At 45.2% G+C, this 27,920-nt stretch overlaps 1 protein-coding gene across 2 annotated transcripts; it reads left to right on the top strand.

Moving 5' to 3' along the window:
* Positions 1–186: 186 nt before the first annotated feature.
* On the top strand, positions 187–23,111 carry Milr1 (mast cell immunoglobulin like receptor 1). 2 transcript variants are annotated; one of them, XM_045159473.1, is made up of 7 exons: positions 187–275; positions 361–405; positions 5,174–5,443; positions 13,815–13,928; positions 18,622–18,711; positions 21,226–21,294; positions 22,893–23,111. In XM_045159473.1, exons 1-7 carry the CDS (start codon positions 221–223, stop codon positions 22,943–22,945), a joined length of 696 nt encoding a protein of 231 aa, XP_045015408.1. In that variant the 5' UTR covers positions 187–220; the 3' UTR covers positions 22,946–23,111. The 2 variants fall into 2 exon arrangements, with proteins under 2 accessions (XP_045015408.1, XP_045015410.1); XM_045159475.1 differs by lacking the exon at positions 13,815–13,928.
* Positions 23,112–27,920: the final 4,809 nt, after the last annotated feature.

Genomic DNA, 27,920 nt, shown 5'->3' with positions numbered 1-27,920 from the left:
GGAGGGTCCCTGCAGAGTGGGGAGGACAGGGAGGAGGCGAACGATGGTACCAACATGGCTGTATTCACACTGTACACGTAACTAATAAAAATATTATTTTAAGTTAAATTGAGGGGAGAAAAAAAGAGGAACTTCTGAAAATGACTCACCACTCCGCAGTGGCACCCTTGTGGTCTCATGGCCGCTCTTCCACACTCCCTCCCTGGCTTCATGCAAGAGAATGAGGAGTTATTGGAACAAACTGTTTTTCTGGACCATTTTTCACTGTGTCACAAGTAAGCCTGCTTCTTATTTCCACACTTGACTGTTCATGTGGGAAAATGAACTTTCTCACCTTCCTCTTTTTTTTCCCCCTTTCAGTTCAAAAGACTGTGTGGAGTATCCAGAGTGAAATAAGAACAAGAGGTAAGTCTCATTTACTTCTCTCTTACTAAAACCATGTTCATCAAAATGGTGGCATGAGCTGGGCCTGGTGGCACCCACCATTAATCCCCACACTTGGGAGGCAGAGGTAGGAGGACTACCATGAGTTTGAGGCCACCCTGAGATGACACAGTGAATTCCAGGTCAGCCTGGGCTAGAATGAAACCCTACCTTGAAAAACCATAAAAAAAATAAATAACTAACAAAAATGGTAGCATGGTCTGCTTTGAATATGAGCATTCCTTTATAAGTTTTTCTGTGCGTTTAGATGAATAATCAAATAGCAAAGCCTTAAATTTTTTTTTTTTTTTGGTGTTTCGCGAGGTAGGGTCTCATTCTGGCTCAGAGTGACCTGGAATTCACTATGTAGTCTCAGGGTGGCCTGGAACTCACTGTGATCCTCCTACCTCTGCCTCCTGGGTGCTGGGATTAAAGGCGTGCGCCACCACGCTCGGCAAAGCCTTAACTATTGAACATAAACTGTTTTTTAGGTGTGTGTTTTTATTTCCAAGGTACAGTCTCACACTAGCTCAGGCTGAACTGGAATTCATTATGTAGTCTTAGGGTGGCCTTGAACTCATGGCAATTTGCCTATCTCTGCCTCCTGAGTGCTGGGATTAAAGGCGTGCACCACCACGACCAGCATAAACTGCTTTTAGGAAGGGTGTTGTTGCATTTTTTTCCCCTGAAAATCAGTGACAATGAAGTTGTTGTTTTTTAATATTTATTTATTTATTTGAGAGGGAGAGAGAAAGAGAGAGAGGAAAAGTCAGATAGAGAGTAAGTATGGGCATGCCAGGGCCTCCTGACACAGTAAACGAACTCTAGATGCACATGCCACCTTGTGCATCTGGCTTTACGTGAGTACTGGGGAATTGAACCCCAAGCCACCAAAGCTTTGCAAGCACATCTTTTAAGCACTGAACCACCTCTCCAGCCCCAGTGAAATTTTGTTTAATTATGAAAAATTTCAAACTTTTTCAAATTAATGTTTTTCAGCTAGAATGCATCACAATTATTGTAAAATAAATATCATCTATTTAAGCATATGTATATATATGTGCGTGCACACCAGAGCCTCTTGCCACTGCAAACAGACCACCAAATGATTGCACCACTTTTTGGGTCTGGCTTTACGTGGATGGATGAGGAATTGAACCTGGGACGGCAAGCTTGGTAGGCTTTGCAGGGAAGCACCTTTAACTGCAGAGCCATCTCCCCAGGTCCCTCCCCGACTACCATTTTTTAATGTATTTTAAAAAATTTTTGTTTATTTTTATTTAATTATTTGAAAGTGACAGACAGAGAGGGAGAGAAAGAGGCAGATAGAGAGAGAGAGAGAGAGAGAGAGAGAGAGAGAGAGAGAGAGAGAATGGGCACGCCAGGGCCTCTGGCCAGTGCAAACGAACTCCAGACGCGTGCGCCCCCTTGTACATCTGGCTAACGTGGGACCTGGGGAACCGAGCCTCGAACCGGGGTCCTTAGGCTTCACGGGCAAGCACTTAACCACTAAGCCATCTCTCCAGCCCATTTTTTTTTTTTTTAAAGCAGGGTATCACAGCTTTGAATTCACTATGTAGCCAAGGCCAACCTTGAACTTCTGATCTTTCTGCCACCACCTCTCACATGCAGGAATTACAAGCACATGTCGCCATGCTCAGCCCTAAAGCTTTGTAAAATAATCCAAGCAACAGTAGCGCTGCATAGGGAAGACAGTTTCCGGCAGCGTTAGAACACTGCATGCTAAGCCTTGTTCTACGACTCAGCAGCCGGCAGCCTGGACCTGAGAAATAACTTCTTTCAGTTTAATTTCCTTCTTCTGTGCGGTGGTAATGGCACCGCCCTTGCTCCTTGGCACAATGCCTGGCATTAATGCTTGCTAGCTGTCTTCCATTCTCTCTCCCTCTCCACTTCCTGAAGATTTTATTTTATTTTTATTTTTATTTATTTATTTGAGAGAGAGAAAGGGACAGAGTGAGAGGGAATGGGAATGCCAGGGCCTCCAACCACTGCAAACAAACTCCAGACACATGTGCCACCTTGTGCATCTGGCTTACGTGGGTCCTGGGGAAATCAAACCTGGTTCCTTTGGCTTTATAAGCAAGCTCCTTAACCACTAAGCCATCTCTCCAGCACAGCAGGGGGATTTTTGTTCATCTGTTCTGGTGTGTGCTGTGTGTGTGTGTGTGTGTATGTGTGTGTGTTTGGTTTCTTTGAGATGAGGTCTTTGCTATGTAGCCAACCTGATACTGACCATGTAGCTCAGGCTAGCCTTGAACTTGTGGTGATTCTTATGCCTCAGCCCCAAAAGTGATGAGATTATAGGCATGTGTCACCACGATAGCTCTCCTGTGTCCCCCACAACGCATACACTGCACTTTTTTGTGATACTGGGGGTGGGACCTAGGGCTCCATGTGTGTAAGACAAGGGCTCTACTATTGAACTTTGCCCTCAGATCCGACAGATTTTGTTTGGTTTTGGTTTAGAGACACAGTTTTGCTATGTAGCCATGGCTGGCCTGGATCTCAGTACATAGCAGAGGTTGGTCTTGAATTTTTTTTATCTCATGCCTCCACCTCCCAAATGCTGGGGTTATGATTGTGTGCCGTCAGGCCTGGCTCAAGGTCGGCTTGTTGTGAGAAAAGATTTGTATTGTGGGGATCTGGGGGGGGGTCCCCCAGCCAGGGAATGAAGAAGTTCTTTCTTGTAGGATTTGGACTGTGTCAGATGATTTCGTGGTTCTCAGCCACATGTTCATTTCCGATTGTACTTTTACAGGAAGTGTGATTCTATGATTGAGAAATGTAGCATTTCTTATCTAAATAAACAGGAACTTAAAGCTATTCTCCAAGTCAAACAGAAATATACAGATATGGTTTGAGGGTCTAGCTAAGTTGATACAGCACTTGCCTAGCTTACAGGAAGCCCTGGGTTCAAGCCCCAGACTGCATAAACTGGACATGGAGGTTCGCAACTATAATCACAGCACTTGGAAAGTGGAGGGGAAAGGATCAGAAGTTCAAGGTCAGGAATGAGGGAGACATTCTCCTAAGAGATATAGCCACCCATGTCATGCAGGCAACTCTAATTAAACTCAGGCCATACCTCCCCACCCAAACACTCACACAAGACACACATACAAGAAGAGAGACTGAGAAGAGGAAGGGGAAAGAGAAAGTATTTACAATAAAACTACATCATATACACGTATAAAAATTGTCCTGCTGGAGAGAGGGCTTAGCCATTAAGGTGCTTGCCAGCAAAGCCAAAAGACCCAGGTTCAATTCTCCAGTATCCAAGTAAAGCCAGATCCACGAGGTAGTGCGTGCATCTAGAGTTCATTTGCAGTGGCTAGAGGTCCTGGCATGCCCATTCTCTCTGTCTGCTTCTGCCTTTCTTGCTCTCTCCCTTTCTCAAATAAATAAACAAATAAAGTATTTAGAGCCAGGTGTGGGGGTGCATGACTTTAATCCCAGCACTCAGGAGGCAGAGGTAGGAGGATTGCTATGAGTTCAAGGCCAACCTGAGACTTCATAGTGAATTCCAGGTCAGCCTGTCCTAGAGTGAAACCCTACCTCAAATCTGGGTCCTTAAGTTTCACAGGCAAGTGCCTTAACCACTAAGCAATCTTTCCAGCCCTCCTTTAAAACAATTACTTTTTATTTTTTTATTTTTCGAGGTAGGAATTCACTACGTAGTCTTAGGGTGGCCTCAAACTCAGAGCAATGCTCCTATCCCTGCCTCCTGAGTACTGGGATTAAAGGCGTGCACCACCACACCCAGCTTTTTTTTTTTTTTTAACTTATTTATTTAGGAGAGAGAGAAAAAGAGGCAGCTAGAGAGAGAGATTGGACATGACAGGACCTCCAGCCACTGCAAATGGACTCCAGATGCATGTGCCACCTTGTGCATCTGGTTTTACATGGGTACTGGGAAATTGAACCTGGGTCCTTAGGCTTTGCAGGAAAGGGCCTTAACCTCTGAGCCATTTCTCTAGCCTGCCTTCCATTAAAAAAAAAAAAAAAATGGTGCCAGGCACGGTGGCGCACACCTTTAATCCCAGCACTCAGGAGGCAGAAGTAGGAGGATCACTGTGAGTTCGAGGCCATTCTGAGACTACATAGTGAATTGCAGGTCAGCCTGCAGAGTGAGACCCTACTTCTAAAAACCAAAAGAAAAAACATTATCTTTGAGAGAGAGAATGAATGAGAATGGGCACACCAGGGCCTCTTGCCACTGCAGACAAACTCCAGGTGAATGTGTCACATTGTGCATCTGGCTTTACATGGGTACCAGAGAATTGAACCCAGGTGAGCAGCCTTTGCAAGTAAGCCCCTTTAACTGCTGAGCTATCTCCCCAGCTCTGCTTTCTCCCTTTTATTCAGTCTGGGACCCCAGCCCACAGGATAAAGCCACCCATATTCAGGGTGGGTCTTCCTTCCTCAAATCTTTCTGGAAACACCCTCATACATATGCCCAGAGGTGTGTTTCCATGGTGATTCTAAATAATTTATTTTTATTTACTTATTAGGCAGAAAGAGGAAGAGAGAGACAGAGAGAATGGGCATGCCAGGGCCCCTAGCCACTATAAAAGAACTCCAGTTGCAGGCACCACCTTGTGTATCTGGCTTTGTATCTGGGTCCTGAGTCCTTTGGCTTTGCAGGCAAATCCCTTAACCAATAAGCCATCTCTCCAGCCCACTATTAAGGGCTTTTAACAAAGACTGTTGTGTCATTTTTGTCTTCCAGAATTCCCTTCTCCGAATTTGAACTCAACTATGAATGTGGTCACGATAGGTCAAAATGTATCTCTGTCCTGTTCCAGCAAGAACACGTCACTAGAAATCACCTATTCATTATTTTTGGGCAATAATCATCTGAAAACTGAAGTAGCTAATGGTAAATCTGTGACTTTTCAACTAATGATCTCCAGTGCCAAGGATGTGGGGCCCTACAAATGCAAAGCCTATGTTTTCAACTGTTCAAAATACAGTCAGCCATTCAACTTCACGATTGAGGGTGAGTGTATCTGTCAATCCGCAGAGGCTCTGGGGTGCTGGGAGGCATTCCTGTCTATGAGGGGCTCTCCATGGCCCCCCAGGGGCCTACAGAGATGTCACTGAGATTGTTTTTTGTTTTAATATTTACTTATTTATTTGAGAGAGAGAATGGGAGTAATATGGCCTTTAGCCACTGAAAACAAACTCCAGATGTATGCGCCACCTTGTACATCTGACTGTACATGGGTCCTGGGAAATCAAACCTGCCTGAGTCCTTAGGTTTTACAGGCAAGCGCCTTAACCACTGAGCCATCTTTCCAGCCCAGATTGTTTTTATTAATTTCTCTCTCTCTCTCTCTCTCTCCATATATATATATACACACACACACATATACAATACATGTATGTATGTATGTATTTTTTTTGTGTTTTTTTGAGGTAGGGTTTCACTCTAGCCCAGGCCTGACCTGGAATTCACTATGTAGTCTCAGGGTGGCCTCGAACTCTCGGTGATCCTCCTACCTCTAACTCTTGAGTGCTGGGATTAAAGACATGTGCCACCACACCTGGCTTAATTTATTTATATATATATATATATATATATCTTTGGTTTGGATTTCACCATGTAGTCTCAGGGTGGCCTTGAACTCACAGTGATCCTCCTACCTCTGCCTCCTGAGTGTTGGGATTAAAGGTATGTGCCACCAAGCCCAGCTAAATTTGTGTAGCCCAGGCTGGCCTCGAACTCCTGATCCTCCTGCCTCCACCTCTTCAGCAATATCCTACGGGCATGTGCCACCACAACTGGCTTAATATTTTTCCTTATTTGCCATCTCTGGCGGGGTGGGGGAAGAGAGCAAGCATGGTGCACCAGCCTCTTTTCCTCTGCAAATGGACCCCACGTGCCTTCACTACTGTGTGCATCTGGTTTATGTGGATCCTGAGGAGCTGAACCCAGGCCAGCAGACTTTGCAAGTATTGTTAGCCACTGAGCCATCTCCTCAGCCTCTCATTAAGATGTTTGTTTTGCTTTGTTCTAGTCTATTTTTTTCTAAGACATGGGGCCTGAAACTCACTATGTAATAGAGGCTGGCCTTAAGCTCTTGGCCTTCCTTGTCTTCATCTCCAAACTGCCAGTTGAGCCACTTTCCCAGCCCTCATTAGTCACATTCTGGTGTTCATATCCACAGGTGGGCAATACAGACATAGAACATTTGTACTACTAGAGAAAATTCTTAGATAGCAATGCCCAGGGCCACGATTCTTAGCTTATGTTTATAACTGTCTTGCCAGTTGTCTAATATATTAATGGGCACTTTCCCTAGAGATATGCTCATAAGACTGGAAATATATGATTTTTAAAATATTTTTATTTAGTTATTTATTTGCAAGCAGAGAGAGAGAGAGAGCGGGCCTGCCAGGGCTTCTAGCCACTACAAACAAATCCAGACTCATGTGCTACTCCGTGCATCTGGCTTGACATGAGGCCTGGGGAATTGAACCCAGGTTGTTGCCTGTAACCTTATTACAAGCAAATGCCTTAAATATTAAGCCATCTCTCCAGCCCAAGATGTGTTTTTGCAGAAGATTTTACAGGATGCTAAGGACTCATGCAAAATTCCTTGGGCATAAAATAAGTAGAAGTCATAATTGCAAAATTGATATGTAGAAGGTACTTGAGTGTGGTAGATAGTGTAAGGACTGTAATTCAGCTGATCATATTCTCTAGTTATGGGTAGCAAATCCAGAAGCATACACATTTTCACATTTCACATTTCTATAATGACTACCCTGAAATTGTTCAAGTGACCACCCCTGTCAAATTGTTCTAGTAAGAGATGGGGATGTAGCCTAGCTGGCGGGGTTCCTGCCTAGCAGAGCCCTGGGTTCAATCCCAAGCACAGCACAAACCAGGGTGGTAGAACACACCTGAAACCCCAGCACATGCAAGGTGGAGCCAGGAGGATCAGGAATGTAAGGTCATCCTCAAATTTACTGGCTTCAAACTCACTGTGGATGATATTTGCCAGCAAAGCCAAAGGACCCAGGTTCACTTCACCAGTACCCATCTAAAGCAGGATGCACAAAGTGACGCATGCATCTGGAGCTAATTTGCAGTGACAAGAGTCCCTGGCATGTCAATTCTCTCCCTCCTTCTTGGCTTACAAATAAATAAATGTTTAAAAAATTGTTTGTGGGGGGGGGGGGCGGGCTGGAGAGGTGGCTTAGAGGTTAAGGCACTTGCTTGCAAAGCTAAAGGATCCAGGTTTGATTCCCCGTGGCACATGCATCTGGAGTTTGTGGAAGCCAGCGGCCTATGTCACGCCCATTCTCTCTCTCTCCATCTGCCTCTTTCCCTTTCTCTCTCTCTCTCAAATAAATAAGTAAAATTTTTTTTAGAAAAATTGTTGGGGGGGTCTATAGAGATGGCTCAGAAGTTAAAGGCACTTGCTTGCAAAGTCTGATGGCCCGGGTTCAATTCCCCAGTCCCAAGTAAAGCCAGATGCACAAAGGGACATAGGTCTGGAGTTGGTTTGCAGTGCCAGAAAGCCCTAGTGCACCCATGCTTTCTCTCTCTAGCTCTCTTGACCTGGGGAAATGGCTCAGTACTTGCTTGCAAAGCCTGCTGGCTCAGGTTTGATTCTCCAGCACTGACACAAAGCTGGATGGAAGGGGGTACATACATCTGGATTTTGTTTGCAGAGGCCAGAGGCCCTGGCACCTCTAAACACACACACATATGCAAATAAATGCATATATTGTTTTTGCTGTCATTGTTGTTTTTATGAGAGCGAGAATTGGTGTGCCAGGGCCTTAGCCACCACAAATGAACTACAGACGTGTACACCACCTCGTGCATCTGGCTTACGTGGGTTCTGAGGAGTTGAATCTGGGTATTTAGGCTTCCCAGAAAAGTACTTTAACCGCTAAGCCGTCTCTCCAGCCCTGTTTTTGGGGGGTTGCTTGTTTGTTTTGAGGTAGGGTCTCGCTCTAGCCAAGACTGACCTGGAACTCACAGCAATCGTCTTACCTCTGCCTCCCAAATTCTGGGATTAAATGCATGTATTTTTAATTGTGTAAGGCACGGTTGATCCATCTTTGGAATGGGCATGATGGTATTGACCTTGAAGGACTGCTGTGAAGGGCACGTAAGATCGTGTGGGTAACATGCCTTGCACACAGTAGAACCTCAACGGCTACCCTCCCTTTCCTACAAGCGCTTAAAATCCAGCTATATGATTGGTAATATAAAGTCAGAACCTTCATATTACCAATCATATAGCTGGATTTTCCCACAAGTACTGTATGGCTTAATAGAGCATTCTGACGCCCTGTACTTCCTGTTGGAGGTTTCAGTTGAATCATTTTAGCAGGGTTACTTCTGCTTTTTACAGGAAGTAGAAGATAGCGGTGCAGCTGAATTCTACCAAAAAAAGGATAGTTAAATGTGATTTTAGGATCAAGAATAGAGGCAAATCTCTAGCCGGGCATGGTGGCGCATGCCTTTAATCCCAGTACTCAGGAGGCAGAGGTAGGAGGATTGTCGTGAGTTCAAGGCCACCCTAAGACTATATAGTGATTTCCAGGTCAGCCTGAGCTAGAGTGAGACCCTACCTCGAAAAACCAAAAAAAAAAAAAAAAAAATAGAGGCAAATCTCAACTGGACACTTGGAACTGGGTTGTTGACAAAATTGTAGTCATTATCAAGACTAAGCAGAGAGGGCTGGAGAGATTGTTTAGTGGTTAAGGTGCTTGCCTGCAAAACCAAAGAACCCAGTTCAATTCCCTAGGACCCATGTGAGTCAGATGCACACGTTGGTGCTGGGTTTGGAGTTTGTAATGGCTAGAGGCCGTGGCATACCCATTCTCTTTCTGCCTCTCTGTTTCTGTCTCTCTCTCTCTCTCTCTCTCTAATAAATAAATATTTTTTAAAAGAATAAGCAAAGAGATGGGTTAGCAGTTAAGGTGTTTGACTGTGAAACCAAATGACCCCAGTTCGATTCCCCAGGATCCAAATAAGCCAGATGCTCGAGGTGGTGCATGCATCTAGAGTTTGTTAAAAAGAAAAAAGAATAAGCAAGCCAGGTGTGTTAGTGCATGCCTTTAATCCCAGCAGTCAGGAGGCAGGGGTAAGAGGATCACCATGAGTTCAAGACCAGCCTGAGACCACATAGTGAATTCCAGGTCAGCCTGAGCTAGACTGAAAAAAAAATGAGACAGGCATGTACATGTGCACGTACACTCATACAAAAATACATCCAAACATTCATAAAAGGATAGTAAAACAGGGTTGGAGAGATGGCTTAGTAGTTAAGGCACTTGCCTGTGAAGCCCAAGGACCCAAGTTCGATCCCCTAGGACCCACATAAGTCAGATGCACAAGGTGGCACATGTATCTGGAGTTCATTTGCAGTGGCTGGAGGCCCTGGCCTGCCCATTCTCTTCCTCTCTCTCTCTCTCTCTGCCTCTTTCTCTCTCTATCAAATAGATAAATAAAAATAAATCGTAAAAGATATCAAGACAGATCCCTGCCTGTCTCTTGCTTCCCGCTCACACACGCACCCACCCATTATCGCATGTGGCCATCTTCCTTTTGCTTTTCCTCCATGTTGTGATGCAGCCATGTGTTTAGACGTTCCAACCACCAGGAGAAACCTCTTTTCTTTATATGTTGCTCAGTGTCAAGTATTTTGCTACAGCAGCAGAAAAATGGATAAAGACAGTGAGTACTAGGTCCTGACAATCATTTAACACACACTTTTGTCCCTCTAGACCTGAGCGCTGCGCCCAGCCAATCAGATCGTTCTAGAACTCCACAAAGCAGCTCCTGCCATGGCTCACTAGCCTTCCATTACACTTTCTTTTCCCGAGTTATTGCAACAGGCTCTGCATTGCCTCCAGAAACTACGGATGCTACTGGACCACCCACTGCCCCCTTAGGCCACCTGCTTCCAAGTTCAGTGTCCCTGTGTCAGGGTCACACACACTGGGAGGGACTTGCTTTCTTTCTACCTTCAAGGGATAAAAAAGCCTAGAGCCTGGGGCAGGGCAGGTCTAATGGTGAGGATCCCTAACTCCCTGCCCCGTCTTCCACGGCCACATTCTGACCAGCTGTATTAGAATTTGCATTTCTCGCAGCCAGGCCTGGTGGCTCACGTCTATAATCCCAACTCCTGTCGAGCTGAAGCAGGAGGAATACTGTGAGTTTGAGGCCAGCCTGGGCTACATAGGGAGGAGTTTCAGGCAAGCCTGAGCTACAGGGTGAGACTCTGCCTCTCAAATATGATGTATGTATGTATGTATGTAGTTTTCACTTTCATTTCTCCTGGAGCTGCTAAGTCTTCAAGCTTTCTTTTTCATTGTATTTCATTTCTTTCTTTGCTTTTTGGGACAAGGTCTTGCTGTGCAGCCCAGGCTTGCCACAAGCTCACGTAATCCTCCTTCCTCAGCTTCCACAGTGCTGAGATTACAGGCATGCTCCTGCCTTCTTTCCTCCTTCTTTTTTTATTAACTTTTTCTTTGGCAGCGGTGCGGGGGGGGGGGGGTTCGAGGTAGGGTCTTGCTCTAGCCCAGGCTGACCTGGAATTCATTATGTAGTCTCAGGGTGGCCTCGAACTCACGGTGATCCTCCTACCTCTGTCTCCCGAGTGCTGGGATGAAAGGCGTGCGCCACCATGTGCAGCCTTAATTAAATTCTATATTCATACCCATATATTAATGCTACTCTCACTTTTGGTTAGAGAAGGTTCTCTTTTCAGACGGCAGTGACCACTGGGATGACCCAAAAGCATTAGTGCTGAGAAGAAATGACAGAGGAGTGTTCTGCACTGGGATATCTCTACCACACCTTTCAAGGCTCAGGGTCCGTTGCAGAAGAGGTGGTGGAAAGAATGTAAGAGCCAAAGGAAGGGAAGGACTCCTTACGATGCACTCTTCCAGACACAAAATGGCCTGGATATCTATGACCTCGCCAGTGCCTGGCACTACCTTCAGAAGATGATATCAAAATAAAAGAGAGACTAACAGAGAGGAGGAGTTATGATAGAAAGTGGATTTGTGAAGGGAAAAGTGGGGAAGGGGAGGCAATTATCATGGTTTCTTGTTTATAATAATGGAAGTTGTCAATAAAAAAAAAGCTTAAACACTGGGCATTCACCTTTAATCCCAGCACTTGGGAGACAGAGGCAGGAGGATTGCCATGAATTAGAGGCCACCCTGAGACTACATAGTAAATTCCGGGTCAGCCTGAATTAGAGTGAGACCATACCTCAGAAAACAAAACCAAAAAAAAAGTTAAACATTTTATTGACAACTTCCATAAATACAGACAATGTATCATGATTATAATCCCTTCCACCACTTCTCAAACCCCCTCCACTGAAGCCTTCTTTTTTCCTATAAGTTTCTTTTCTATTTTGATGTCATCATTGCTTTCCCTCCTATTATGAAGGTTTTGTGTAGGTAGCATCAGCCACTATAAGGCTGTGAATATCAAGGTTGCTTTGTGCCTGGATGACAGCATTGTAAGTTCTCCTCTTCCTTTGGCGCCTACATGCTGTCTGTTTGCTTGTTTGTTTTATGTTTTAAGGTAGGGTCTCAGTTTAGCCTAAGCTGGCCTGGAATTCACTGTGGAGTCTCAGGGTGGCCTCGAACTCACGGCGATCCTCCTTCCTCTGCCTCCCGAGTGCTGGGTTTAAAGGTGTGTGCCACCATGCCCGGCTACTGCCTACGTTCTTTCCACCACCTTTTCCACAATGGTTTCACTTAGTATTGAGCACTCCACTATCATTTTTTTGTCAGCACTTCTTTCATTTTGAAAAATTATTTTGGGGGGGCTGGAGAGATGGCTTAGTGATTAAGATGCTTGCCTATGAAGCCTAAGGACCCAGGTTCAGTTCCCCAGTACCTATGTAAGCCAGATGCAGAAGGTGACATATGTGTCTGGAGTTTGTTTGCAGTGGCTAGAGGCCCTGGTGTGCCAATATTCTCTAACTGCTTCTTCCTCTCCTCTCTCATAAATAACTTAATTAATTAAAATATTTTGGGACTTGGCAGAGAGCTCAATGCCTGCTTGAAAGTACTGATGGCTCAGGTCTGATTCCCCAGAACCCACGTAAAGCCAGCTGCACAAAATGGCACATGCAGCAGGAATACTTTTGCAGTGGCAAGATATCCTGGCATGACCGCTCTCTCTATCTCTCTATTTGAAAATAAGTTAAATTAAGCTGGGGGCTGGAGAGATGGTTTAGTGGTTAAGGCACTCACCTGCAAAGCCTATGGACCCAGGTTTGATTCTCCAGGTCCCACGCAAGCTTGATATACAAGGTGGTAGATGCACCTGGAGTTCGTTTGCAGTGGCTAGAGTCCCTGGCATACCTGTTCTCTCTCTCTTTCTCTCCCTCTCTCTGTCACTAATAAATAATTAAAAATAAAATCTTTAAAAAAAATTAAGACGGGTGTGGTGGTGCATGCCTTTAATCCTAGCACTCGTGAGGCAGAGGTAGGAGAATTGATGAGTTTGAGGCCACCTTGAGACTACATAGTGAATTCCAAGTCACCCTAGGCTAGAGCAAGACCCTATCTAAATATATATATACTGGCCTGGAGAAATGGCTTAGCAGATAAGACATTTGCCTGCAAAGCCAAAGGACCCAGGTTCAACTCCCCAGGACCCATGTAAGCCAGATGCATATGCATCCGGGGTGCATGCATCTAGAGTTCGGCCCTGAGCACTCATTCTCTTTCTGTCTCTCTCTCTCACTCTCTCAAATAAATAAAAATAAAAACGTTTAAAAATATATTTGTTGTGTGTGTAGGCATGCATGCTACTCCATGTGTGTGGAGGTCAGAGGACAACGTCAGGGTGTCTGCGCTCTGTCTTCTTTGAGACAGGGTCTCTTGCAGCTACAAACGAAGCACCTGACTGCAAGTGGAGGTCAGACTGGCTGGTCTGGGAGCGCCAGGCTCCTGGCTCCACCCCCCATGGCTGTGGGTGCATTGGCATCACGGGTGCATGTGTCACATTGTATCCGGCTATGTTTGGAAAGTGACTATCATGTAACAATACGTGGAAGTTTAAATGACACAAATCATGGAAGTGTGACTAAGGACTTTGCCCAATAAACACCTCCATGACTGTCTGACACAGTACAAGCAATGCTGTGAGGAATCCATCCTTTAAATCCAGGCTGCTTTCTCTGCCTTCTTCCACATGCCTGTGCAAGGTGGACTGGTCGTGACCTTAAGAACTACCAAAGGAACCCTCATGAGTTGCTGGTGTCTGGTGCACAGTGTGTTGGGGGAACCCATTGTCCTTTCTAGAACACTTGCCAGGTTCACGTCATCAGAAAAGAGCTAAGTGGTAACCTGTGAACACTGTTTTCTTCCAGAAAAAGGCAGTCTTCCCTCATACCTGCTGCCTCTGCTGCTCCTGAGTTTATTACTGGGATTACTGCTAATAAGCTTAATTCTGTTTTTTTGGATCAGACCAAAATACAAAACAAGTAAGTTCTTTACTAGTATTTTCCCATTGAGGTTTAGATACAAGCAGCAGGGTAGAGGGTGAAGAGTAAAGGAAAGGGGTCAGAAATCGAATGGGAAGGGCTAGAGAGATGGCTTAGTGGTTAAGGCATTTGCCTGCGAAGCCAAAGGATCCAGGTTCAACTCCCCAGGACACATATAAGCCAGATGCATAAGGGACACATATGACTGGAGTTTGTTTGCAGTGGCTAGAGGCCCTGGCATGACCATTCTGTCTGTCTCTTCTCTCTCTATCTCTCTCTCTCTGCTTGCAAATGAAGAAATAAATAAGGTTTATTAAAAAAAATTGCCCAGCTATAGCACTCCTAGGCATATATCCAAAGGACTCATCTCATTTCCTTAGAAGTACATGCTCAACCATGTTTGTTGCTGCTCAATTTATAATAGCTGGGAAATGGAACCAGCCTAGATGTCCCTCAACAGATGAGTGGATAATGAAGATGTGGCACATTTATACAATGGAGTTCTACTCAGCAGTAAAGAAAAATGAAGTTATGAAATTTGCAGAAAAATGGATGGACCTGGAAAGTATTATACTAAGTCAGGTAACCCAGGCCCAGAAAGCCAAGCGCCACATGTTCTCTCTCATATGTGGATCCTAGCTACAGATGACTGGGCTTCTGCGTGAGAATGAAAGTACTTAGTAGCAGAGGCCAGTAAGTTGAAAAGGAGACATAAAGGGTGGAGAAAGGAAGGGAGGAGGATACTTAATAGGTTGATATTGTATATATGTAATTACAATGATTGTAATGGGGAGGTAATATGATGGAGAACGGAATTTCAAATGGGAAAGTGTGGGGGTGGGGAGGGAGGGAATTACCATGGGATATATTTTATAATCATGGAAAATGTTAATAAAAATTAAAAAAAAAATTGAAGGGGGAGAAAATGAGAGGAGGAAGAGGAGGAGATGAGAACGGGAAGGGTGAAGGGGCTAGAAAGATGGCTCAGTTGGTAAAATGCTTGCCATGTAAGCATGAGGACCCCAGAACCATTGCAAAATGCCAAGCATGGTGGCAGGAACCCCTAATCTCAGCACTGGAGAAGTAGATAGGAGAATCTCGAGCTAGCCAGCTACATAGTCTAACTGACTCTGCAAGCTCTGGGTTAAAGAGACCCTGTCTCAAAATAAGGTGGAAGGTGATACCCCCCAATGTCAACCTCTGACCTCCACACACTGTATACACGTGCACACATGCATACCAAACATGCACATACCCACTGCATACATATATACATGCAAGAAACAAAAAAGAAGAACCGGGCATGGTGGCACGCACCTTTAATCCCAGCACTTGGAAGACAGAGGTAGAGGGATCACCGTGAGTTCGAGGCCAGCCTGAGATCACATAGTGAATTCCAGGTCAGTGAGATCCTGTGGACCTTGGGGGGAAAAAAAAAAAAAAAGACAAAAGAAAGAGAAAAGGAAGGGGCTGGAGAGATGACTTAGCTGTTAAGGCACTTGCCTGTGAAGCCTAATAACGTATGTTCAAATCTCCAAGCCCCATAGAAACCAGAAGCACATGGTGGCACATTTATCTGGAGTTCATTTATGGTGGCTAGAGGCTGTGGCATGCCCATTCTCCCTCCCAAAATAAATAAATAAAAATATTAAAAATAAAAGGAAGAGAGAGAGAGCTGGGTATGGTGGGACATACCTTTATTCCCAGCACTCGGGAGGCAGAGGTAAGAGGATCTCTGTGAGTTCAAAGCCACCTTGACACTACATGGTGAATTCCAGGTCAGCCTGGGCTACAGTGAAACCCTACTTTGAGAAAACAAAAATCAAACAAAGAGAAAGAGAGAGAGAGAGGTGCACAACAGACTTCCTTCACAAGGCACAGTCTTACAGCCCTAGCATCTGATGAAGGTTTTGGGGAGAGCTAGCCGTATATTCTGTTCTGTATACCTACTTCATTTTGCTTACCCACATCCCCTTCACGGGTTATTGGGCTGCTTCTGTCTTTCAGCTGTGCGTAGTGCTGCAATGCTTATGGGTGTATGGTGTCATGATTGTATAACTAAAGGCTCCCAGTGTTCGTTGTATATATATAGTATATATTGCTAAAGGCTTTTCAACTTAAAATCTTAATTCTCTCAGTCCAATATTTTCAGCTAAGCACATTAGTCCATCACAAATTTAACCTTGATCAAACTCTCTGGACCTGGGCAGCAGAACACAGCCAGCCCTTATGCCAGTAGCCCAGTTCCAACACAGTCCTCTGTAGTCTTCCCTTCCCCTTAGAAAGTTCATAAACCAAGCCTTGAAGTTCAATACTGTTTGCACTTAAGATTCTAAAACTCTCATCAGAATAGTCCATAAAACTTGGCTTACCATTCCAGATGGCATCTTCAGTTGCAAGTACCAAGTCCATGCCCACTCTACCAAAACAAAAGTTCCAAAAGCTGGGCGTGGTGGCGCACGCCTTTAATCCCAGCACTTGGGAGGCAGAGGTAGGAGGATCGCCATGAGTTCGAGGCCACCCTGAGACACCATAGTGAATTTCAGGTCAGCCTGGGCTAGAGTGAGACCCTACCTCGAAAAAGAAAAAAAAAAAAGTTCCAAAAGACCAACATCCACATGGTCAGGTTCATCTCACCCCACTCCTGGTACCAAATTCTATAGCAGACAGTTTCAAGTTCGCTGAGATGAACTTCCAGACCAGGCACAGTGATGGAGGAAAGGGATATTTATTGAAGCTTAGAGATCCAAGGAAAGTTCCATGATGGTAGAAGAAGCTGGCCTGCCTTAACAGAACCAAACACAGAGAGAGAAGCACAAGCCAAAAGCCACACAGCACAGCACACTTCAGGAACCCCAGCTAGGCATACTTTGTATATCTTTAGATTGGCATCTCAAACCCACCACCACACCTTAAGATCTGCCCAGTGACACTGCCTCCAGCCAGGTGCCTGCAGATGCAAACTACAAACTAATAAAACACTGAATATATTAGGAAACATCTATTCAAACTACCACACCATCTAAATTCGATTCCCCAGGATCCACGTAAAGCCAGATGTATAAAGTGGTGATGCACCTGGAGTTCATCTGCAGTGGCTGAAGGCCCTGGAATGCCTATTCTCTCTGTCTCTCTTCTCTCCATCTCTTTCTGCTTGCAAACAAATAAATAAAATATTTTTGAAATTGAAATTCAGCTGGAGATATAGCTCAGTGGTACAGTCAGTGTCTACTTAGCATACCCAAGGCCCAGGTACCATCTCTAAGATCACTCACTCTCAAAACATTCTTTATTCATTTTTTGTTTTTTTTTTTCAAGGTAGGGTCTCAGTGTAGTCCCGGCTGACCTGGAATTCATTATGTAGTCTCAGAGTGGCCTCAAACTCACAGTGATCCTCCTATCTCTGCCTCCCTCATGGGGTGCTGGGTTTAAAAAAGTATGCATTACCACACCAGGCCCTTTTTTGTTTGTTTTTTAAGGTAGAGTCTTGCTCTAGTCCAGGGTGACCAGGAATTCACTCTGTAGTCTCAGGATGATCTCAAACTCATGTCACTCCTCCTACCTCGACCTCCCAAGTGCAGGGATTAAAGGTATGCACCATCATGACTGGCCCTCAAAACATTCTTAAAAATAGATGCCCCCTGACTCATCTCGTACAACTAAGAATATGTCTCCAGTTCCTAAACAAATAACCCCAAGTCCTTACAAGAATGGCGTTAATGTATTTTTGTTGTTTAACTGTTTTTGTTTTTTTTATACCACAGTCTCACTCTAACCCAGGCTGACCAGGCTAGCTTTGAACTCATGGAGACCCTCCTACCTCAGCCTCCCCAGTGCTGGGATTATAGGCATGAGTCAATTTTTTTAGAATTGAGTAGCAGCATTGCAGGTGAGGAGGCCAGCAAACCCAGAGGAGGTCATTTTTTCATGTTTGTCTCTCTACCCTTCATATTGGGGTAGAAAGGTGGTCAAACCATGGTTCCATGTCCCTGGGTGGGCTTGAACCACCCACCTTTCAGTTAACAGGTGCACAGCTAACCAACTTGCCACAGAGATATAAATTTCAATTACTGCTGCAACACAGGCCAGCTGGTTCATTTATGATTTTTTTTTTTGAGGTAGGGTCTCACTTTAGCTCAGGCTATCCTGGAATGCACTATGTAGTCTTAGGGTAGCTTCGAACTCTTGGCAATCCTCCTACCTCTGCTGAGATTAAAGGCATGCTCCACCACACCTGACTTTCTTTTCTTTTTCAAGGTAGCGTCTCACTCTAACTCACTTTGTAATCCCAGGCTGGGACTTGAACTCACATCAATCCTCCTCCTTTGCTTCCAGAGTTCTCTCCTCCTTTGTCTCCAGAGTTCTGAGATTAAAGCCATGTACCACCACGCCTGGCTCATTTACAACCTCTTAAAGATATCTCAAGTCTTCTTACTGACGTTCCCTTAAAAGAAAGAAAATATGTCTGGCCATTTCCAGTCAGATAAGCTAAGAATGCTCTTCACAGTGCCCGGTCAGGAGGCCCCCGGCTTGGAGTCATGGCTGCTTTAGGCAAATCTATGGTTTTCCCTTCTTTGATTACAGTTGTGGCCCCTGGAGCAGGTCACTCAGAACCACAAGGGAGCCTGCCCCTTGGCAGAGGCCACAGGGGAATGTGGCTGTCAGCATGATGATTTGGGGTCAATTTCTATAGGAAAAGCTCTGAGGGAGAGTGGTTCCAAGGACTCTGGAGATAAACTCATGGAAAGTCAGCTGTATGAAGACGTCTATAAAAATCAAGCAGGTAAGAAAACATTCCTGGATATTTTGTTGGTGTGGTGGTGTTTTTGTTTGGTTGGTTGTTTTATTTATTTATTTATTTTTTTTTTTTTTTGAGAGAAAGAGGCAGAGAGAGGGAGAGAGAATCCACTGCAAATGAACTCCAGATGCATGCCCCACCTTGTGCACCTGGCTTGCATGGGTCCTGAGGAATTGAACCGAGGTCCTTTGGCTTTGCAGGCAAATGCCTTAACTGCTAAGCTATCTCTCCATCCCCCCCCCCCCCACTTTTTTTGAGGTAGAGTTTCACACTAGTTCAAGCTGACCTAGAATTTATTCTGTAGTCCAGTCTGGCCTCAAACACATGGCTATCCTCCTACCTCAGCCTCCAGAGTGCTGGGATTAAATTAAAGGCATGCACCACCCTGCTTGACATTTTGTTTGTTTATTTGTTTTTGTTTTTGAGGCAGGATTCAGTGTAGGCTAGGTTGATCTCTATCTTGAGATTCTTCTGCCAGATATGGTGGCTCACACCTTTAATCCTAGCATTCAGGAGGCTGGGGTAAGAGGATTACTATGAATCCAAGGATAGCCTGGGCTACAGAGTGAGTTCTGGGTAAACCTAGGCCAGAGTGAGAACTCGACTCAAAAAAATTCGAATAGGGCTGGAGAGATGGCTTAATGGTTAAGGCATTTGCCTAAGAGACCAGAGGACCCAGGTTCAATACCCCAGGACTCATGTAAGCCAAATGCACAAGGTGGCAAATGCATCTGGAGTTTACTTACAGCGGCTGAAGGCTCTGGCGCGCCCATTCTCTCACTCTGTCTACCTCTCTCTCTTTCTCTCTCTGTGTCTGTCTCAACTAAACATTTTTTTAACTTTTAAATATTGCCAGGTGTGAAGACTCACATCTTTAATCCCAGCACTTGGGAGGCAGAGGTAGGGGGATCGCCATGAGTTCAAGGCCACCTGGAGATTACATAACGAGTTCCAGGTCAGCCTGGGCTAAAGTGAGACCCTACCTCAGAAAACAAAAAAATATGCATATTAAAATACTTAAAACTTTTTATTTTATACATGTATATATTTTCATATATTTACCCTCATTATCCTATTTCATCCCCTGCCCTTTTCTACTGAACCTTGTCTTTCCAACTAGTCCCCTTCTAATTTCACCTGTGTGTGTGTGTGTGTGTGTGTGTGTGTGTGTGTGTGTGTGTGTAAGAGAAAGAGAGACCTACTGAGTTTGATTACGGCTGCTCGCATGAGCATGGGTGGGGAGTTATTTACTAGCGCATGGACAGTTTACCAGTGGTCATATCATCATAGAAACTGATTCTGAGTCCTACACAACCCGCTTTCTAAAAACATTATTTATTTTAAATAAAAAAAACTGTGTAAACTGGAAGCTGGGCATGGAGGTATACACCTTTAATCCCAGCACTCAGAAGGCAGAGGTAGGAGGATCACAGAGAGTTCAAGACTAGCCTGAGACTACGTAGTAAATTCCAGGTCAGCCTAGGCTAGAGCAAGACCCTACCTCAGGAAAAATAAAACTATCAACTGTGCCTAGTGGCTCACACCTTTAATCCCAGCACTGGGGAGGCTTAGGTAGAAGGATTGCCATGAGTTCAAGGTTAGCCTGGGCTACAGTGAGACCCTGTCTCATAAAACTATAAATGAATGAATGAATAAAATTCTTTGAGAAACAGTATACATTTATCATGTATTACTTGGTTGGTTTGGGAGATTTTTGTTCATTATTTTTTCTTATGTAGCCTAAACTGGCCTCAAACTCATTATATATTCCAGACTGGCCTGGCATTGGCTATGTAGCCTTAGGCTGCTCTTAAATTCACAGAAATCCTCCTGATCATATACTGGGATTACATACCTATTTGTTGGGTTTTTTTTTTTGATATTTAGTTATTTATTTGCAAACACAGAGAGAAAGATAGAAAAGGAGAGGGAGAGGGAGAAAGAGAGAGAGGGAGAGAATGGGTGCACCAGGGCCTCCAGCCATTAAACGAACACCAGATGCATGTGCCACCTTGTGCATCTGGTTTTTGTACGTTCTGGGGAATCAAACCTGGGTCCTTAGGTTTTGCAAGCCAAGTGCCTTAACTGCTAAGCCGTCTCTCCAGCAGCCCCCCCCCTTTTTTTTTTTTTTTTTTTTTTTTTTTTAGTTTTTCAAAGTAGGGTCTCACTCTAGCCCAGGCTGACCTGGAATTCACTCTGTAGTCTCAGCACTGTGTACTGGCTGCTTCATGGCAGAGGCCCAGGGCCTGGCTACCAAGCTTCCATCCCAGCCAGCCCTGACAGAGCCCAGTCCCCCTCTGGACATGGCACCAAAGCCATTTACCTGCCCCAGTGCTCCCGTACCACCTCCCGAGTTCTGCCATTCCAATTTGCCAAGGAGGAGCCTGTGCCAGGCCTGGAGTGGAGGCACTGCGTGTCCACAGGTTCCGTGCCATGCCCTCTCATGGTCTCGGGTCCAGAGAATTGTCCAATAACTTCCATGCGTTCTCTTTTGCCCAGGGGAAGTTCAACTCCAGGAGATACATTATATGACCCCAGTCTTCCAGAAGGTGGCATCCAAGGAACTAGGTGAGTGTGGCTCAGGATGGGAGACACTGTTGAAGAGAAGCAAGGGGTCCCTGTGATATTACCATGAGTGGGGGCTTGGGGGTCCAAGAATAGAGCACAACAGAGTCTCAGATTCCCAAGAAGCCAACAGCAATTAATAGCACAAATCAGGACCGGGGAAATGGCTTAGCCGTTAAGGTGTTTGTCTGCCAAGCTTAAGGACCCCAGTTCAATTCCCTAGGACCCATGTAAACCAGATGCACAGGGGGAAGGGTGCATGCGTCTGGAGTTCATTTGCAGTGGCTGGAGGCCTTGGTGTGCCTCTACCTCTTTCTCTCTCTCCCAAATACGTAAATTAAATTTTAAAAAATAGCACAAATCATGCTCCCACAAGTCTCTGCAGGAAATGGAGAGGCAGGAGAAGTGGGGGACAGCGGGGAGAACTGTCCTTTGAAAACTCTCCAAAGCCATGGTGGTGCATGCCTAGGAACCCAGCCCTCAGGAGGCTGAGGTAGAAAGATCGTCATGAGTTCAAGGCCAGCCTAGGCTACAGAATGAGTTCCAGGTCAGCCTGGGCTAGAATGAGACCCTGAGTCAAAAAAAAAAAAAAAAAAAAAAAAACAATAGGGGCTGAGGAGATAGCTCAGCAGTTGAAGACGCTTGTTTGCAAAATCTATTGAAATCCATATTCAATTCCTCAGCAGCCCATGTAAAACCAGATACAAAAGTGATGCATTGTTTGCAGGGGCAAGAGACCCTGACGCACCCATACACACATGCATATGAATGACAAGCAAATAATAAATAAAATCTCTCCAGAGGAGGATGCAGGTTGCTAGTACAATATTCTCAAGAATCAATTGTTGGCCTGGGGAGATGGCTTCATGGCTAAAGATGCTTGCTTGCAAAGCCTGTGGGCACAGGTTCAATTCCCCAGCATCCACATAAAGCCAGATGCAAAGTGGCACATGCTTCTGTGATCCCAGAGCCAGGAGAATCTGAAGATCATGGCACAGTTTGACATTCATCTGGTCCAGGAGGTGGAGCACAGACACCTGGAAATTGCCCTCTAACTTCCACATGTTCACTGTGGTGTGCACACACACGCATGCACGCACACACACACACATACACATACAAAAAAATCTAAGAAAAAAGAGCTGGACGTGGTGGCATATGCCACTTGGGAGGCAGAGGTAGGAGGGTCACTGTAAGTTCAAGGCCACCCTGATACTACATAGTGAATTCCAGGTCAGTCTGGGCTAGAGTGAAACTATTTGATAAACAAACAAACAAAAAAAGAGTAAATTGTTTACTCCAGTCCAGGAAAAACCCAGTTAATAAATACTCTGTCAGGCCATCTACCTTCCAGAAATAGAAATTCTTTTATTGTTTTGTCTTTTGAGGTTGGGTCTCTCTCTAGCCCAGACTGATCTGGAATTCACTATGTAGTCTCAGGGGGTGACCTTGAACTCACAGTGATCCTGCTACATCCGCTCTTGAGTGCTGAGATTTAAGGTGTGCGCCACTACGCCCAACCCAGTATCAGAAATTCTTTTTAGAGCTCCACTGGATATATAGCCTAAGTTTACTGAGTTATTTCCCTTTTTATATTTCAGAGGCCTATCATGAAAATAAAATTGGCTCTATCTATTCTGAACTCACCTACTAAATATGAAAAAAAACCTGACTCCATCTCAGCATAAGATACTTTCTGAGAAGCTGATGTACACGAAGAAACAGCAATCTTATTTGGCCCTTAAAAATGTCTAACTTGGGCTGGAGAGATGCCTGTGAAGCCTAAGGACCCCAGTTTGAAGCTCGATTCCCCAGGACCTATGTTAGCCAGATGCACAAGGGGGCGCAGGCCTCTGGAGTTTGTTTGCAGTGGCTGGCGGCCCTGGCACGCCCATTCTCTCTCTCTCTGTCTCTATCTGCCTCTTTCTCTCTCTGTCTGTCACTCTCAAATAAATAAATTAAATTAAATTAAATTTTTTAAAATGTCTAACTTGGGCTGGAGAGATGGCTTAGTGGTTAAGGCGCATGTCTGCAAAGCCTGAGGACCCAGGTTCGATTTCTAGGCCCCACGTAAGCCAGATGCACATGGGGGTGCATGCATCGGGAGTTTGTTTGCAGTGGCTAGAGGGCCTGGCACGCCCATTCTCACTCATTATCTCTCTCTCTCCCTCTCTAATAAGTAAATCAATAAAAATAAATCTTCAAAAAATTAACAATTTTTAAAATGTCTAACTTTAGCTGGGTGTGGTGGTACATGCCTTTAATCCTAGACTTGGGAGGCAGAGGTAGGAGAATTGCCATGAGTTCAAGGCCACCCTGCAACTATATAGTGAATTCCAGATCAGTCCAGGCTAAAGTGAGACTCTACCTTGAAAGACAAAGTCTAACTTTGGCCAAGGTGGGAGATCATTAATTTGAGGCTGCTAGACTGGGAGATCCTATCTCAAAAAAAATAATAATAATAACCTTGTCACATAAATGAATTCTTATCTTTTACATGTAAACATTATTTATTCCTTTGGTTCATTTGGGCATCTAATCTGGTCAGCAGACACCAGTGTGGCCAGGTTGGATACCCCTGATAATAGTTATATAAAGGGCTTTGGCATTTATGAGCTTCCATAACTCTCCCACATCTGTTTTTCTTTTTTAAGGTAGAGTTTCACTCTAGCCCAGGCTAATCTGGAATTCACCATGTAGTCTCAGGGTGGCCTCAAACTCACATCGATCCTCCTACCTCTGCCTCCCGAGTGCTGGGATTTTTAAAGGCATGGGCCACCATGCCTGGCTCTCTCCCACATCATTTCAAAACTAATTTTAGGCCAGGCATGGCGGCGCATACCTTTAAACCCTGAGGTAGGAGGATCACCGTGAGTTTGATGCCACCCTGAGACTACATGGTGAGTTCCAGGTCAGCCTGGGCTACAGTGAGACCCTACCTCGAAAAACCAAAAAAAAAAAAGCTAATCTTCGGCCACACACAGTCCTCTGTTCCTGTGTCTGTCCTGGAGGCAGGGCAGCGCACATACTCAAGTGTCTGTCTCCTCTTGCCCAGCCAGGGCTGGAAGGCAAAAGCACGCACAGAGCAGAGTCCATGCATGACAGTAGGTGACGCGGGGCTGGGAAAGGCACTTGCTGTCGCTGCTCAAGCTGCAGTGTTCAAGCTCCACCCTCAGAACCCCACCAAAAAAAAAAAGCTGGAGAGATGGCTTAGTGGTTAAGGCACTTGCCTGTGACGCCTAAGGACCCGGGTTTGACTCTCCAGGTCCCATGTAAGCCAGATGTCCATGGTGGCACATGCATCTGGAGTTTGTTTGCAGTGGCTGGAGGCCCTGGAGCACCCATTCTCACTCTCTCTAATAAATAAATAATTCAGAAAAACAGAATCTCGAATCCGTGGCAGGCTTCTATGAGCCCAGCAATCTGATGCTGATGGAGAGATGGAAGGCAGAGACAGGGGAATGTCCTGGATGCTCATGGAGAGTGCAGCTGAGCATGGCAGAGCTGGAATCCAGAGCAAGAAACCCTGCCGCAAGCGAGGTGGACGGGCGAGCACCAGCCTGAAAGTTGTCCTCTGACCTCTACATGTGCACCACGGCAAGCACATGCCTACATGCACATGAAAACATGTGCACATGTGTGCACACACAAACACACATACATAAATAATAATGAGGGCTGGAGATAAGGCTCAGCAGTTAAGGCACTTGCCTGCAAAGCATGAGGACTGGATTTGATTCTCCAGCACCCACATAAAGCAAGATGCACAAAGTGGTGTATGGTTCTAGAGTTCATCTGCAGTGGCTGGAAGCCCTGGCATATCCATTCTCTCTCTTGCTCACTGCCTCTTTCTCTCGCTCGCTCACTCACTCTCAAATAAATTAATTAATTTAAATAAATAAATAATAATGAAAATAGGTGACCTTGGTCTGGGGAGATGGCTCAGAGGTTAAAAGGACTTGCTTACAAAGCCTGCTAGCCGGGGTTTAATTCCCCAGTACCCACATAAAGCTAGATGCACAAAGTCTCTCATGCATCTGGAGTTTGTTTGCATCGTCAAGGTGCCCTGGCACACCCATAAGTCTCTCTGTCTTGTGCACATGCACAAATTAATGCAAAAGTTAAAACAGTGAAGTCTCATATTTTATTTTAAAAAAAGCTGGGTGTGATGTGGTGGCACACACCTTTAATCCCAGCACTTGGGAGGCAGAGGTAGGAGAATCACCATGAGTTCGAGGCCACCCTGAGACTACATAATGAATTGCAGGTCAGCCTGGGCTAGAGAGAGACCTTACTTTGAAAAATAAAAATAAATAAAAATAGAAAAGAATTATACTAACTGAGGTAACCCAGGCCCAGAAAGCCAAACGTCACATGTTCTTGGTTGGACTTCTGTATGAATAGGAAGAAAACTCAGTACCAGAGGCCAGTAAGCTAGAAAGGAGATATAAAGGGAATAGAAAGGGAGTGGGGGCACTTAATAGGATGGTATTTTATGTATGTAAGTAGAAGAACAGATTAATGGGGGTGAAAAGGCCTAAATGAGGTCAAAGGAAAAGATTGAGTAAAGTAAAGGTGGAGGGAGGGCTAATCAAAATCTAAGAGAATATAAATAAGTCATATGGAGACCTACTTTTTTGGACAATTGAACATACAGGAGCCATAGATTGTTACTAGAAAATTTTCAGTGCCAGGGATGGGATACCTTCCATTGAGTTATTGACCAAGGAGGTCCCTGATAGCCCCAAAACATTATAGGCCATTGCTAAGGCCCTTGGTTTCCCACCAGGAATCAATGATAAGACCCTATTGCTGAAGACTCCACATACTTGGGCCACAAGGTCACTGAGAAATCCTGCTGGAGCTGAGCTGAAAACCTCCTCCATGTAGACCAGCTGATAGAAAAAGTAAAAGCTATGCTGCATGCAGTTCAATGGGAGACAGAGAAATCACCAGTGGAGATACTCAACAGTGGACACTGCAAGCCTTATAATTTGGCCAGCCAGACCAAATGAGCCAATGGGTGCAATAGTTGCACATCTGTTATGGGGAAACCAACCGCTCTCTAATTTGACTAGAGGCCTGCTCCATGGGAGGAAATACATCCCTGACACTGAAAACCTACAACAGGAATAGTCATGAGTCCTTGGGGTGTAATGTCTGCTGCTGTCTGGCTAAATGTATATATATCATGCTCACCAAACTGCCCAGTAAGCACTTCTGTTAATGTTCATACCCTTATATTAATGCTACTCTCACTTTTGGTAGAGAATCTTCTCTTTTCAGATGGCAGTGACCTTGTGATGACGCAGAAGGCACTATTGTGCTGAGAAGAAGTGACAGAGGAGTGCTAAGCACTGAAACATCTCTATCACACCTTCCAAGGCTCAGGTTCCATTGCGGAGGAAGTGGCGAAAAGAATGTAAGAGCCAGAGGAAGGGTAGGACTCCTTACAACGTGCTCCTCCAGACACAAAATAGCCTGGATATCCATGACCTCACAGTGCCTGACACTACCTACATAAGACCATCATAATAGGAGGAAAAGATGATGATATCAAAATAAAAGAGAGACTGATTGAAAGGGGAGGGGATATGATGGAGTGTGGAGTTTCAAAGGGGAAAGTGGGGAGAGGGAGGGAATTACCATGGGATATTGTTTACAATCATGGAAGTTGTTAATAAAATAATAATAAAATAAAATAGGTGACCTTGGAAATAGTCTGAATACAATAGTGCCTGCAAAAAGTAGGAGGATCTCTGTGAGCTCAAGGCCAGCGTGGGACTATGGAATGAGCTCTAGGTCAGCCTGGACTAGAATGAGACCCTACCTTGAAATATCAGCAGCAAAAATCCTCATCGGTCAGCGTCAGGGATGGTGACATTGACCTGTGGTCCCAGACCTCAGAAGGCTGAGACAGGAGGATCACTTGAGCCCAGAAGTTCATAAGCTCAGCTTGGTTTTGGGGGGTGGGGGAGAGGAGAAAGAGAAGGAAGGATGGAGGAAGGGAGAGAAGAGAGATAGACTGTGCTGATCTTTCTGGCACATTAGCTCAGCCCAGGGGTAGCGTTGACTCAAGTCCCATCACCTATCATGGTCCACCTAGTGCCTCCAGTGGCCATCTAGTGAATTGACAGGCCGTTCTGGTGGCACTGGGCTCTAGAGTTCTCCCCAGAGTTGGCACTGCCTCCGTCTGCACAACGGCTGAGGTTGGGAGTGGGCAATTCTGGCAGGAATCAAGAAAATGACCAGAAGGTAGCTCCGCAGTTTAGTGAACCCGAGATGGGGATGACTTGAGCTGGTGCCTATCAGCCAGCTTCCGTGTACCGCGCTCGGGGGGACCTTGAGCTTCCGATCCTCCTGCCTCGCAACCTGAGTGATGGGTTACGGAGTGTGCTGCCACACCTGGTTTTAAGAAGCTCTGGGGACTAAACCCAGGGCCTTGCGCATGCTAGGCAACAACTGGACCCTCAGCCAGTACTTTGTGGCTGTTAATAGATATTACAAAACCGAATCCCAACCCCAACCCTATTACAACAATGGGCATTTAAGATTAAAGTGTCAGAGGTCAGAGGATTGCCATGAATTTGAAGCCAGCCTGAGACCACAGAGTGAATTTCAGGTTAGCC

The sequence above is a fragment of the Jaculus jaculus genome, chromosome 9, assembly GCF_020740685.1.
Source record: "Jaculus jaculus isolate mJacJac1 chromosome 9, mJacJac1.mat.Y.cur, whole genome shotgun sequence".
In the NCBI taxonomy this organism is placed as follows: domain Eukaryota; kingdom Metazoa; phylum Chordata; class Mammalia; order Rodentia; family Dipodidae; genus Jaculus; species Jaculus jaculus.
Note: the sequence above shows the minus strand (reverse complement) of the source record. Positions and strands in the feature narration are given on the sequence as shown.